We start from the raw sequence: 14,693 nt of genomic DNA, 5'->3' as shown, positions 1-14,693 counted from the left end.
CCCAGGTCTGGGATTCATGTGGCTTTAGTGTGTTAATAGGTTTGGGGAGCATCTGGGACACACTTTTACTATTTTAGCCAGCAAGGTTAGTCCCTTTGCCTTTTTTCTCTTTTCTTTCCCTTCCGCCCTCCCTTTTTCCTCTCTGCCCTCCCATGATCTTCGGTGTTTTGTTTAGCACTGTGGCTTACCTTGAAACTTGGCAAGAAAAGAAAAGAACGAAGCGCTTGTGTGGGGTAAATGGAGGGAAGGATAAAAAATAATCCACTGCCTGCATTTGAGTTCCCCGGGTTCAGTTCTGGCGACAGCAGCTTCACTGCAAAAATCGCTTTGCTATTCGAGATAGCCAGCAGAGGGAATCGGAACTTTGCTTGCAGCAGGGGTTGAAGCAGCTTTTTTTTTTTTTTTTTTTTTTTTTTTTCTTGGAGGAAATACTGCAGCTTTCTCGACTGCGTACGCTGCTCCCTGGAGAGGCTCTCTCGGTTCCACCCACCGGCTGGAAGGAGGGGAAGTGAATGAAAGGACAGGACAAGCACCGAACACCATGTCACTCTGGGAGGGAGACAGCAGCAACTAAGCTGTGCAAGGTTTTTTTTTTTTTTTTTCTTTTTCTTTTTCTTTTCCCCCTTTCTTTTTCTTTCTTTTCTTTTCCCTTTTATTTTATTTTCTTCTTTCTTTCTTTCTCTTTCTTTCTTTGTTTTCTCCTTTTCTTTAAGGTGGGGAAAGAGACAAGCAGGAGACAGGAAGCTGATCTGCAAAGATTCGGAGTTGTGCTGAAAGGACTTTGATTTTTTTTTTTTTTTCTTTTCTTCCTTTACAAACGCTGGCAATTGACATCACTTACAGACAACCTGGTTAGAGAACTAACTGCCTCATCCCAAGTGGACCCCGGCAGCTGAGGGAAGGCAGGCAAGAGCTGGGGTGGCTGTGTGTGGGGCTTTTTTTCCCCCTACCGATCCCCCCTCCCCCCTTTTTTTCCCCCTGGTGTGTTTCTTTTTTAAATTCTTGCTGTGTTGGAACTAGCGAGTGGTGGAAGACAAGGGATCTCTGAAGCCTCATCAGTCATCGGGACTGTCAGGAATAGTGGTTTGAGAGGAAGCTCGGCCTGGGGCGCTATACCCTGTCATCCCGTTCCCTGCCTCGGAGATAAAGATTCCAGCTACATGGGCAAACGCTTGGATCAGCCACAAATGTACCCCCAGTACACTTACTACTATCCTCATTATCTCCAAACCAAGGTATGACTTGACCCACGGTCTGGCAATCAGTGTGGTTTCTTTCTGCACTTAAGATGGGAAACAGACAGGCGTGTGAATTATTATTTAACCCTCCACCCCCATCACCTCTGCCTGCTTCTTTGAAATTAGTAACATACCAATGGAGTTAATGAGGCAGAGAAGAATATAAGAAGTGTGCTGCCTCAGAACGGAGGCTTTCTCTGGAAGGAGAGATAATAGTTTCACTGGAGTTCCTTTGTTGTTATTTGGCAGTATAAACGTTCCTGATAGCCGTAAAGCCCTCTGCAGATGGCCAGGGTTGTTAGAGAGGAGATCACAACAGTGATTATCGGGCACAAGAATACAATTTCAGGGGCTTTTCTGGTGAGCTGCTCTTTGTTTGTGGCTCTGAAAGGGTTTTCCCCACTGGATAGGACATGGCAGGGTGGGGCCGACTCAAACTTTTAATCGCTGAGTGTGAGAGGCACAGGAGAGCTAACTAAAGTCTCTTGGAGTTTGTTTGGCTGTGCTTTTATTTTTTTTTGTTTGCCTTACAGATTTTACTTTAGCACTAGGATGTGTCGGGGACTAGCTATTGGATTTTTGAGCTTTGCTTTCAAAATAGATGTCCTTACTTTTAGAAGCTCGATTTTGCTGGACTCATCGCCCTCCGGAGGCCTGGGTCTTAAGAAGGGCTGATTGTAGCTAATGGGTGCGAATTGGTTAAATACTTTAGGTTTTCTGTGTGTGTCCTGATGATCATTAGGGGCCAGTGGCAAACCCGCAGACCTGAACAGTGGGCAGTTCCTGCCGTGAACTTTATCCTGTAGTGCAGCCATGAAAGACTCTCAGGTGTGAAATCACAGCTCCAATTTGTCAATTAAATTGGACTTGATGGGGGGGAGCTATTGATAGAGTTACCACCTTGAATGCATGGATTCTATTTCTTTATGGATGCTATTATTTTGTATTGCATTAGCCAGACTCCAGTGTCTTCTAATAAATAAATATGCTGAGAGTGAACAAGGCGTGCCTGAGTGATCTGTGCTGTCACCAGGAGTCGTTGATGTGATTAGGGTTTGGTAATTCATGCTGTAGTTATCTCTCATTTATTCTGTCTCATCAAACAATGCCTATTAGTAAACCAGACAAGACAGCAGACTTTTCATGTGATAGTAAAGATCGTTGTTTTTTTCCCCTTTCTTCTTCTAGAGCTCTAAAATTTGCCCTGCCCCTCCAAGGTCGACTCACATTGCTTTTTGCCTTTGTGAGCATTTAGTTTGTGCTGCTGCTGCTGCTTAAATAGACCAGCCCTCCTGCTCCAGTGCCTTGAGTTTTAACTCTTTGGGGGATTGGATAGAGAATGTCACCTGCCTTCCTGAAGGAAATGGCAAAGCAAGGACAAGTTAAAAGGGAAAATTTATAGTCATTACTCACTCCCCCCACCAGGAAACAAAAATAACAAACTTAAGGGTTGCATGAAAAAATATCAGACATTCCATCCCCTTTACTCATTTGTCTAAATTTTTCCAAATGTTTCAAAATTCACGTTCTTTTTTCTCCCATAAGTATATTCAGAAAAGAAACTTTAGGTCAAAATATAGCTTTTGCTTTTCTGTTTGAGATTTTTTTTTAACTGTTGTCAGGGACAAAAATGTCCTCTACATTAGTTTAAAGACGTAGGATTTGGGTGAGCAACCCTGTTGAAAAATGTGTGTGTGTGTGTGTGTGTAAGGATGTGGTGTATTTGGGGTAAGAGGGAAGGCGGAAGAGTGAGAGGAAAGAGCAAAGCCCATCAAATATAGAGGGAATATTAAAAATAAATAAATAAACCTGTTAGGGATCCTATGTAGTAGTTTAGTGCTGTATAGACAGACAGCATCTGGATCTGGTTACTTTCAAGCTAGTCAAAGCCATCAACTTCTGGAACATTTTTAGAATTTATATCCATTAGGCAACCTAAGCTGATATTTGGGTAATCAGATCAGGGTGGCAGGGAATTTAAGATCAGTTACTTTGGCTATCCTGGTAGCTCATATTGATTATTATGTTGTAAAATTTCGGCAGTGCTGTGAAGTTGTTGAATATTGTTATAGCAGCTCTAAAATGACAGAGCATTAATAACATTCCTGGAAGTGGAGGATATAAAAACGTGCCCTGTTTTGGAACTTGGGTGTACAGGAAAAGGGAGAAAGGGTCAATGTACAATTATATTTTATAAAGTGATGAACTTTCTGGCAGCGTTAATACTGCAGAATAATGAACATTCATGCCTCAGTACAAACATGAAATCTACTGGGTTATTTCAGCATCATTTTTATAATTATATTTCAAAATAGGAGCTATGATAATTTTGATGGAAATACACAGAGCTCATATTTCTTTGGTAGATCTAGGTGTAATTCATAAAACCCACTGTCTTTTTAGGCTTGACTTGTGATTAAAACTCAATTTAAATAAACGTTTACACCAATAAATGCTGTAATTATTGAAGTTGATACTAATATATAAAGAACACTTATAGTCCATAAAATAAAATGCTGTGGTTTGCAGCAAGACATATTCAGTGCTATTATTTTATGCTGTTTTCTAAATTCAGGTGCTTTTTAACCATTCCATAAAAGCTATTTGCTGACATTTGTTTTGGGTAGAAAGTCTTCATGGAATCTTAGAGAGCTAAAATGTCTGCTGTCCCATACATTCAGAAAATGCAAAAATAATTTCTCTTTCAACTTAAATATGTAAAATCTGTAGAGTAGTTATTTTCTTAAGATAAAACAAAATCAAAATGGAATTTGGAAGTAAATGAAAATGTTTTCCATTCCCTCAGTACATAGTAAAGTTTTAGAACAACTTACGACACTTTCCTGACTTCTCTGCTGTTCTTCTCATGATATTAAAACCAATCATTTAGCTTTGTGGCTTGAAAAAGAAAAAAAAAATTGGAAAAAAGATATTTTGCTCTTTTCAATCATGTCTCCAAACTCTTAAAATGTGTTATATTAGAAAAATACCCATGTAAGTGAGACGCATGGATATCTAGTGGCTGACTTGTAATTATACTTTACAGCAGTGGTGTTATAGTGTCCACACTCTCTTAGACCACACACTTAAAGTTATCATTTGTCAATTTCTGACCAATATTTTTTCCAAAAGAAGCCATTTTAAAAAAAGGAACATTGCATCTGGTTGAGAAGTAATACAGGGATTGTAGTGACATATCATCACAATTAAATAGAAGATAGTATTGAAATTTTTGGAAGGTTACTCAAAACAGTTAGTGGATTTGCAGAAAGGGGGTCGGTCAGAAATAGTTAATTAGCTTAAATGCTAGCATACATAATGATGTTTGATTGAGTTGTGATCTAGTGTTTCTCAAGAATTATGTTCATCCCATTCAAAGCACCCGACCTGTTGAAATTGCTTCAGGAGACCCCAGGGTAAATGCGATCTGCAGTGGCACTTCTTTGGTGGATTTTCTTGGAAAAACAAATTAGTTGGACTAAGAAATGAAAATGAGTAAAACATGGCCCTAGCCTGGTGAATTGATCTTTTGCAGTTGAGAAACAGATATTCTCTCATGTGTGATATTTGGAAAAGTTTAGTCGTCTTCATAAAACTTTAAAAGCAGCCTAAGAGCATATAGTGAGCTTGTCCTGTCTTCCTTTCTATCCCTGACCACTTCTCTGTGTTCTGTCCATCAGCCCAGCACTCAGTTTCTATCATTTGTCCTTCCATCAGTTTACTTCATTCCCTTTGCTCATCAGCTTTCCCAAAAGATCATGAAAAGAAGGGATCCAGATTTGGGGACCCTCACAGGGTTTCTCTGGCTGGTCGTTTTCAGTTGTGTGCAGAGTCTGATGTGAAGTTGGGGTCAAGTGTAAGGGGCAGTTCACCAACTGCACACTGATTTCAGGCTGTATTGCCAACTGTCTGCAGCCTGGACGGCCGCCTGACTCTCCAAGTCTCACTGGAGCCCAGCTGATTGTGCCACAGAGAGAGCAAACACTTGAAAATCCAAGGACCCAGGCAACAGGCGAGGAAACAGAGACGCTCCTACTGGGCAAAGAATATTCGTAAAGATATGAATGCTCAGGTCCTTAAAAAGCAAAACAAAACAACCCCTTAACACACTTATTACACGTAAAAATGTTGAAAATCTTGCAGAGGGAGGGAATAGTTTAGAATTTCCTTAGTACTTCCTGCCTCAGATTTGCATTGATAGCCAGAGTTGGTAACTTGCCAGTTTTAAAGCAGCCTTGAAAACTCCCAAGTTCTGTTTTTCTTTGAAAGGCTGAAACATACAAAACTGGTTTTCTAAAAATCTTCCAGCAGTAAAATTTTCAGGTACAACTCCAAATATTTCTTTCGCTTCAGGGGGGTAACATGATATCATGAAACTGATAAATCTTGTTTGTCTCATTTTAGAATGCATAGAATTTTAATTGACTTTAAATTAGACAAAAGTAGAAGCAAGGGGCCACCCTCCCTTCTTGTTTCCTCATGTTCCTCCTGTATCTTTAGTATCATTGGGATTGTTTTTTCTAGAATGTAGTCATTGTTTTCACAACACTGTTTTATGCCTACTTGAAAGGAGTAGAAATGTAAAAAGTTCATGTTATCTTCCAGAATAATTCCAAACTTATAAGAAGTTCATGTAGATGTGATACTGTCTTTCAGGAGTATCTTTCTAAAGAATTTTTCTTTCATTTTCCCTCCCCCTTTAATTTGGAAAAGAATAACAATTATAACTCCAAATTACTCCCATGAAGTAATAAAATCTATTGGAGGGTTGGAGGTAGGGGGTGGTTTACAGAGAGGGGAGGAAAAAGAGAGAGGATATAAGTTCATTCCAGGTCTTTCTGGCTACAGGAATTCTGGAAAGCTTCATTTTTTTTGCACTAGTATGATTTTACACAATCCTTTTTGACATTATCAATCTTTTTGGCAGAGAAAAGACTCCGTCACAATTATGTTCCGGCCAAATTCTAAAGAAACCAGTCTTTTCCTTTAAAAGAAAATCTTTTCAGTGTCGGACTTCTTATTCAGAGTAAATGGTTGATGTTTATCCAAAATTGGCTTCGAGTACTACATTAAAATTGTGTTTTGTAACAGTCTCATAAGCCACAGCTGTATGTGATTAAATAGTGTAATATCAAAAGCATGTGAGAATAGACGTTTTTATGCTATAGCTGTCGCACAGCCAGAGTACAGATGGGGCTGAAGGGAGACCAAGAGCAGAAATATAGTCATGTGTTGTAATACGTGTGTCGAGGGTATATGTTGCTATTTTTTGCAGTAGTGGGAAAAATGCTGAACTATTTTGGATGTGATTAAAAAATATGCTTTCTGAAAATGGAAACAGACATATGATACCATTTTTAAAAACGATAAAGTGCCATTTAATTACAAAACACATAGTAACTGAATGGATTTGAAAGTTGGGAGATATCATTATTTCAGTGGTATGTAGAGCCCACCCCACAAGCAAAATTATACCCTCACTGTGATTTTAAATGATATCAGCTTTTCTGTCTTCTGATACCATGATCCGTGGAATGATTGTAAAAAAATAAATCTACTACTGCAAAACCTACAAACCAGCCAAAGTTGGGGTCATTTATCCCTACAGTGAACATGGTAGATAGTAATACAGAGCAAAATAACTCATGGTGCGATTTTAACATACCTGACAATCTGATACTCAGTTTTATATGAATATTGCTCTTGGATTGCCAGTGTTCAAAATCACATACTTACATCAGGAGAAATAACATTGCTCCTTTTTCTTGAGTGCTTCACTCAAGATGTTATTGTAAAGAGATTTCTATTTAATAGCAGGTGATTTCACCCTAATGTTTTTGCAAAATTACTAAAATATAGTCACCAATGTTTCAGATTATAAATCTCTAGGAGTATTTACACTAATCAAAGTTTTATTATTATTATTATTATCATTACATGATTGTCTTCAAGAGCTTGATAAAGCCTGTCGAGTTGGGTATTGGTTTCAAGAATTTTAAACGTTAAAAAAGCAATTTTTAAAATGATGAATAGAGGAGTGGGCAGAGATAAATTGGATTACATATATGTTTTTACTTTTTACTTTGTCCCTTTCTAATTTATGTTTGCAGGTACCTTGTTCACATTTCAAAATTTCTCTCTTTTTTTTTTCCCCCAGGGGATCAAATTTTCTAATTTAGTGTAGCAACTTTAATAGTATGGGTAATAAAAGATAAAACTTGTTTTTCTTTGGGGAAATTCTCTAAGTTTTGTGTCAATGAATATTTTTCTAGGTCAGGCTTTCTAGGGGCTCTTTTATGCTCAACATGTAAAACTCTAGTTTTGAGACAGATGAGCTTGCTTTGAGACATTAGTGACATTGGCTGTGACCTGGGTTTGAGCCAGTTTTGCCACTTAGTTCAGGTCCCCAGTGCCTTCTACAGAGATCAAATTCTACCTTGACCATGCTGGGGGTTTGGCAAATTTGACTCCCTGCATCCTTCACCACTCTGAAACTAGTGCACTGGGAAAACACATCTGTCACCTGGGGGAAGGTGGAGAACAGCCCCCAGGGGTGGCATGAAATGACTGGCATCATTTTATCATCCTCATGGCCAGCTTTGTTGTTGTGGTTAAAGTTTTCTCTTTAGAATGGGTGAAGTTTAGGGCTTCCCCAGACTTTGGATTGAAGGTGTGATAGCTTGACTTTACCTCACTTGACTTTTTTTTTTTTTTTTAAGATTTTTATTTATTTATTTTTGTGTAGACGAATTGGGGTGGAGGACAGAGGTGGGGGTGAGAGGATTCACAAGAGACAGAGTGGGGAGCAGAACAGGTAGATTTACTGAAATATGCTGCTAATGGGGAGCAGCAGGTGAGACAGGAGAGGTGTGCTGTGCCATGTGGCTCCCTGGCTGGTGATTGAACTCAGCTGTCGTGGTGGTGATAGTACTGAGACTCAACTCCTAGGCCACCATGGAGACCCATCATTTAAATTTTTCTCTATAGGTGGCGTAAGAACTGAATAGCTATGCACAATATTTGGCAGATGAAGGAAGAGATGAAGGAGGCAGGATTACCATCTAAAGGTCCCCAAAACCTTACTTCATAAATGAATCTAGGAGCCAGTTTAAATATGGTAATAACAATCTTTCATAGATATACTATTTTCACTGAAGTTTGAAAACTTCAAACTACAAACCTTTGACTCTCTGAATGCTGGCCTTTAAAGCATGGGGATGAAATATTAAAGTAACTGTCATATATGGTATTGTAGGAAGAAAGTTATGACTTCTTCAGACCATACAAGCAAGGACTTTCTATTTTGCTTCCTCCTGCTCAGTACCCTTATGAAATGAAAGCGTACAGAATCCTGAATCTTGCTTTTATGTATGATAAACAGAAACAAAAATTAGACGAGATTATATTCACAGTTTTGGTCGTAGCCTGTAATGTGGAAAGTTAAGTATAATCGAGGAAAAACATTATGGAATTCTCAATAATGGTGGTAGCCATTTAAGGAACTGATATTCACTTTGTTTTATAATTAGTTTTCCTATCGTATGCCATAGGAGGAATAAATTGGTACATATCCTCCTCAGGTCACTAGGCGATATTTTGATTATCTCCTTCTCAGTTGAAGTTTTTGAATTGTATGTGGATCATTATTGAATTTAATGAGGACTTTTGAGTTGTTATTTTAGCTAGTGGACTGTTGTCTTGTTGCTGATTGAGAACAATTTCTTGAAAAGGAGAATGGGAAACAGAATTTCAACTCTCTGGTTTTCCAGAACATGAAAGATCCTCTTATATATGTGAGTCATATTTTAAGCTTTTACCAATGCCCATAAGCTCCAGTGTTGTCCCTTTTAAAACATCATTCACAGAGATGGTGCAATGGCATCTTGAATCTCACTTTATGTAACATAAAATTCAAGCACATATCCTTTAAAACTCTCAAGTAGCTTTCGGTCGATGAAATACTTGAAGTGTGTGTAAAGATGGGAATCACAGTTGTGGCATTATTGCTAATATTCCACCTCATCATATCTACTTAATATTTCAAAGCTTTTTTTTCCCCCCTGGGACACTATACATATAAACTATATGACATACCTAAGATGTTTAATTTGTTGTGCATTTTGCCTGGGTGCTTGTCCCTGGGGGATGTTGTAATAGCTCCTGGATAAACCTTGATCTTGGCTTCCAGGCCCTAGGACACTTATTTGCCTGTTGTCATGAACAGCAATACAGCCTGCACCGTTAGAAATAGGATGTTGTGTTTTAACTTAAGGTAGGCAAGGTATTTTTAAAAGAATAAAATTCTGGTGTTTCTTTTTCAATTTGTTCCAAGTATGACTTTAAACTTCTTATTCATCTATTAGGACAACTTGACTCCATGTTGGCAATGTTCCTGGGTTTAGCTTTGATGATAAGCCCAAAAAAGGGCAGAGAAAATTCAGGGGGACTAGGTCAGTGAACATAGAAGTATTTTCTCTTAGGTTAGTGATTTTCCTTAATACTGGGAATAGAACACGGGGCATTTTAAAATCTCCATATTTTCTGGCCATTCCCAGAGGTCTGCATCCCTCATGACAACACACATTTTGAAGTGCAGTCACATTCCATTCCAATTTTTATTTCTTTTGCCATAGAACACTGCAAAATTTTAATAATCTTGGTGCCCAAACTCTGAGTGCAAGTATATCCATTTCTGCATGCACATTGAATTCTGAACTATCATCTTGCATCTATGGTTATTCTTGCAAAGTCAAACAATCTAATCTGCAAGTCTTAAGGTCTCAGGAAAGATTATCAGAGGACTAAATAAAACAATGAAGATGTTTGCCAATTCAGTATGCTTTGGAGATATGTGAACATGTTTATTAATTGGGTTCAGCTTTCTTTTTGGGAGATAGTACATTTTTCTTATTTTTCAGTGTCTTCTGTGGGTCAAATGATCAAAGAGTCTAAAACTCTGGCCATATCTGTAGCTGTTGTAGCCTTTTGGCATTCAGGGTAGTCCTGTATTTTAGTAATCCCAAATGTCCGAGGTGGGACATGTGGCAGAACTGCACAGTGTATCCCAGAATGTCATTAACATTCTTTGGCTAAAATATGTCAAAAGCAGACACGTTGGGTTGACCTTTGGCAGCAAGAACAACTGAGAGTTCCAGAGCTGGGAGCCAGGTTCAAAGATTTCCCACCCCCACCCCCATCACGCAATTGGTGTGGTTGTTTACCAAATGAGGGGGAAAAAAGAAGCTTGTTAAGGGGTATAGCCAGCCAGCAAATCACTGACATGAAACTTATTTTACGGCATAATCTTTCTAAATTCTGTCTCTAAATAAGGTCATGCATTTGTTACATGCATGCTACTTTACCCTCTTACCCAGTGTCCTGGGTTCTTCGCCTAGGATAACCCTTGTTGGTATCTAGGGGTTCCTCAGAGCTTCTTTGAGAACATGTGTTTCTACAAGTATGCGTACGATACCACTGTAGTGGGGCCCTCCCTGGTGGCACAGCGGGTTAAAGCACAGCACTAAGAAGCTAAAGCCACTTCAGCATGAGTTCGATCCTGGCCCTGGAGGTGACCCACATGGCGTGGCAGACCTCTCCTGATCCGCCTGCTGCTCCACTTGGCAGTGTACTTTGTTGATCTGCCTGTTCTGCTCCCCTCTCTGTCTCTGCTGACACTTCTCACCGTCCCTACACCTCTGGCCTGTTCTGTATGCATAAATAAATAAATCTTTAAAAAAAAAAAACACTGTAGCAAAGTGGTTGGGTACCTTGAAGACACTGCTTTTCAAGCACTAAACCAAGAATGAATTCCTTCACTTCCATTGTTATCCAAAACCATCAGCATCCAAAGCACACAGACAGCTCCTCTCACCTGAATCAATAAATACTTTTGTTCACTCTAGGGTGCCATGCATGTGCTCAGATCTGAAAATGCATTTCAATTCCCAACATTGAAAAATGAATTCTTTTCATTGCCCAATATTTGAATTGACCACCTATTCAATTTTTTTTCTCAGTTCTTTCTATAATCTGATCTTGACAAATTTCATTAGCATAATCAAAGATTCAAGGATGATTTATCTTTCTGTCCTCTCTCTATCTCTCCTGTCCCGCTCCTGGCAATGTTAAAGATTATTTCAGTGTTTCAATGATTCTGATATTTCCTGAGGCTAAGTAATCACAGAAAAATATGGAGTCCAGGGTATTCTACAAGAGACACATACTATTCTTTTAAGTATATATGTATATGTGTGTATGTATGCACATGTGTATATGTTCACACATGTATTTATGTGTGTGTATGTGTATACACCTGCTAGCTAGTAGCAAAAATAATGTCTTTCAAAAATAGGGGTGACTATTCTAATTTCTTTCCAAGAGTCCTCTCTTCATATGATCTGATGTAGGTTGACATATTGTTTGATATAACATACAACTTAGACATCTACTCCCTTTTCTTTGCTATTCTTGATAGAATTTTTTAGGAATCTTATTGATTCTGATTTTTTCCAAAAGTTTCATAATGCTGATACTGTGGAGAGTCTAATGATCCTCAGAGTGTTTATTGATGAGAATGTCAATCACATGGAAGAAAACAAAAAGAAAGGATGACAGTTGCATGACTTTAAAAGAAATGATTTATGAGAAGCCCCCACAAAGAGAGAGAGAAAAAAGAAGCCAGAAATAGAAAGGCTAAGGGTATCAGGGCTTAATCTACTTTTGAAAATTCCTGGAATTTAACTACTCACCTTCCTTTCCCATGGCAAAAGGTAAGAGTTGTTTGGCAAGTGAAAATCGAGGAATCATCTTTAGGAAAAGTTTCTGTCTGTGAATATAGAAATTGGCAGTGGAGGAATCATGTAGTTGACACTTTTATTATCTTGTGAAAACACTTGGTGCTTCTGAGGACAAACAACTTAGTCATTTTTTTGGTCTCTCACATGTTGAAGCTCTCAGTAATATCCAGCACTTGCTTTGTGCTTTGGCTTCCACATTACTAGTTCTTAGAAAGGGCCTGGATAAACGCCTGATTGACTGAAAATAGGACTTTCTTTCCGACAGCATTTGGAATTTAATTTTAGCATATAGCTTGGAATTGCTATACACGAAATGCTCATATAAAATCTGTGTTATGATGAAAAATATAATCACGAGAGATCTATATAGTTCTGAGGAGAAAAGATATGGGGAGGGAACATGGGGAGAGAGAAAACAGCAATGTACGTTCTAAAAGCAGCAAAGCTGTGTTGGCGTAGACTCCACAGAGCGAGCGAAGGGCTAGCCAGCCAGCCGTGAGCTTTGAGAGCATGAATGTGTCTGGGGACTCAGGGAGCCGTGGGGTGGAGGCTTTGTCTGCTGCCTGTTTTTGTGCCCCTGACTCTCAGTCAGGCACATGCTGCAAGGGGGAACCTGGAGATCGTGTCTCCATTTCAGCATTGTCATTGAAGAGTGGAGGTCGGTACATTTCCAATAAAGGTTAACTATTGTTATTACACATAACCCACCTTTTCTGTCAAGTCCCTATGACCCACTCTTCATCCTTGTATCATTTTGGATGGTTATCTTGATTGACTTTGTATTTTTATATCTCCCTGTCTTGGCCAGATAGTCCTTCTTGGGGGCTAATTCTTTTATTTAAATGATAGAAATGTTCTGGCTCTTCATTTAAAAACTCAGTGTTTAATTTTTTTTTTTTTATTGAAGTGTCTTCATTTTACATCCTTGTTAGTGTTCCGACAATGTAGGCTCTCCCCTTTCTACTGTCGTCACCTTAGCACTGCCACTAGCCAAACACCCATAATCCTCCACCAGAGTCCGCTGTGCTCTCTCTGGTCCCTTCTCTGAAAGATGCAGAACTGTGGCCATATTTCAAAGGTTCATTTCAAGGTTTGTCGTTGTTTGACTCTTTGTTTGTTCTATATTCTACATTAAGTAATACCATGTGATATTTATCTTTCTCCTGGCTTATGTCTGTGTAGGATAATCCCTTCAAGCTCCATCCATCTTGTTTAAAATAACATGAGTTTATCCATTTTTTATTGCTGAATAGTATTCCATTAGCTATATATGCCACATCTTCTTGAGTCACTCATCTTTTGGGGACACTTAGGTTGTTTTCATTCTACTTGTCTCAACTTTCCTGCTGAATTTCTTTCTCCTACTCTCAAGCTTTCTGTTATGATTTTGCTTTCTTCCCCCCCCCCATACTTTTTAGTTCCTAAACTTCTGTATCCTCCTTTTTGGTCCCTTATATTGCAGCCCCCTGTTAATATTCCAGTTATTGCTGTTTCCTTTTTCCCTTTTAAAATTTATTTCCAAGATAGAGTGGAATTGAGTTTTTACCTTTTTTTTAAAGATTTATTTATTTATGCATACAGAAGTAGGGTATAAGCCAGAGGTGCAGGGGTGGTGAGAGGATTCACTAGAGACAGAGTGGGGAGTAGATCAGGCCGACTGACAAAGTACACTGTTGAGGGGAGCAGTGAGTGGGTCAGGAGAGGTCTATTGTGCCATGTGGGTCACTTCAGGGGCCGGCGGTGATCGAACTCATGCTGAAGTGGCTTTAGCTTCTTCTTAATGCTGTGCTTTAACCCGCTGCACCACTAGAAGGCCCTGAGTTTTCACTTTTTTTTGGTTGTAAATTAACTTTTCCTCTTGTGAACAAAACTTCACTCTTCATTATCACATATGTGTCAGAGTTAGTCTGTGAACCCCACAAAAACTAGGGTCTCAGAGTCTTCACCTATGAGTACTCTACAGTGTCCAGAAGAGTGCCTGGCTTAAGACTGAGTGCATGTGGCAGGTTTTCAGGCTTATAGGTATTACCCTGTATTGTTGTGAGTGTCTCAAGCTTTACTCCATTGCTGAAGGCAATAACTTTTCAACCAGATTTGTTAGTTTCATCTTTAACTTCTATCATGTTTTATGTTAAAAAGCATTCTATGTCCCAGAAATTAGTCTTCTCGAAGTATTTTCTTTACATGTATAGACTGATGCTATTTCTCTCGTGCCCAGTTTCCCATCCCCACAAACCAAGCCAGGTATCTAAACTAGAGGATTGGATACCCTAATAATGGATTTGGATTATATTCCTAGCTAGTTTGATATGCCATGACAGTAGATGGTGAGCCAGGTTAGAAATACAATTGAAAAAATAAAGGAAAATGAAAAGAAAACCTCTGCAGTCTTATTATTTCATGATGCTGGCAAAAGAATCAGAATATGTGGGGTTCAAAGAGAGTCTAAGTAGCCAATATTTGGAGCTTGAGAATGAGAATAAGCACATAGATCAAGACTGAATGGTTGTGGTATTAGTAGTGGTTTGGAGGGAATTGAGAGGCCCTTCCCAAGCCGGTGCCAAGAATATCAGCTTGTAGATGTGGCTTCGCTTCTTGGGTTGACAATATCAACAGGAAAACTTAGCTTAAGTGGCTAGGAAGTGGTCTAAATACCAGA

At 38.9% G+C, this 14,693-nt stretch overlaps 1 protein-coding gene across 8 annotated transcripts in view; it reads left to right on the top strand.

Moving 5' to 3' along the window:
* Positions 1–14,693, top strand: part of RBMS3 (RNA binding motif, single stranded interacting protein 3) — a 900,805-nt gene that overhangs the window by 277,722 nt on the left and 608,390 nt on the right. For 6 of the 8 annotated variants that reach the window (XM_004692264.2, XM_012732120.1, XM_004692262.2 and 3 more), the window contains exon 1: positions 640–1,235. The exons of the other annotated variants lie outside the window; for them this stretch is intronic. In XM_004692264.2, coding sequence (XP_004692321.1) covers positions 1,161–1,235 — 75 coding nt within the window. In that variant the 5' untranslated portion in view covers positions 640–1,160. Of the gene's footprint in view, positions 1–639; positions 1,236–14,693 lie in introns of those variants that run through there. 8 annotated transcript variants of the gene reach the window in all.

The sequence above is a fragment of the Condylura cristata genome, unplaced genomic scaffold (genome assembly GCF_000260355.1).
Source record: "Condylura cristata isolate star-nosed mole 26May11 unplaced genomic scaffold, ConCri1.0 scaffold00033, whole genome shotgun sequence".
Lineage (NCBI taxonomy): Eukaryota > Metazoa > Chordata > Mammalia > Eulipotyphla > Talpidae > Condylura > Condylura cristata.
Note: the sequence above shows the minus strand (reverse complement) of the source record. Positions and strands in the feature narration are given on the sequence as shown.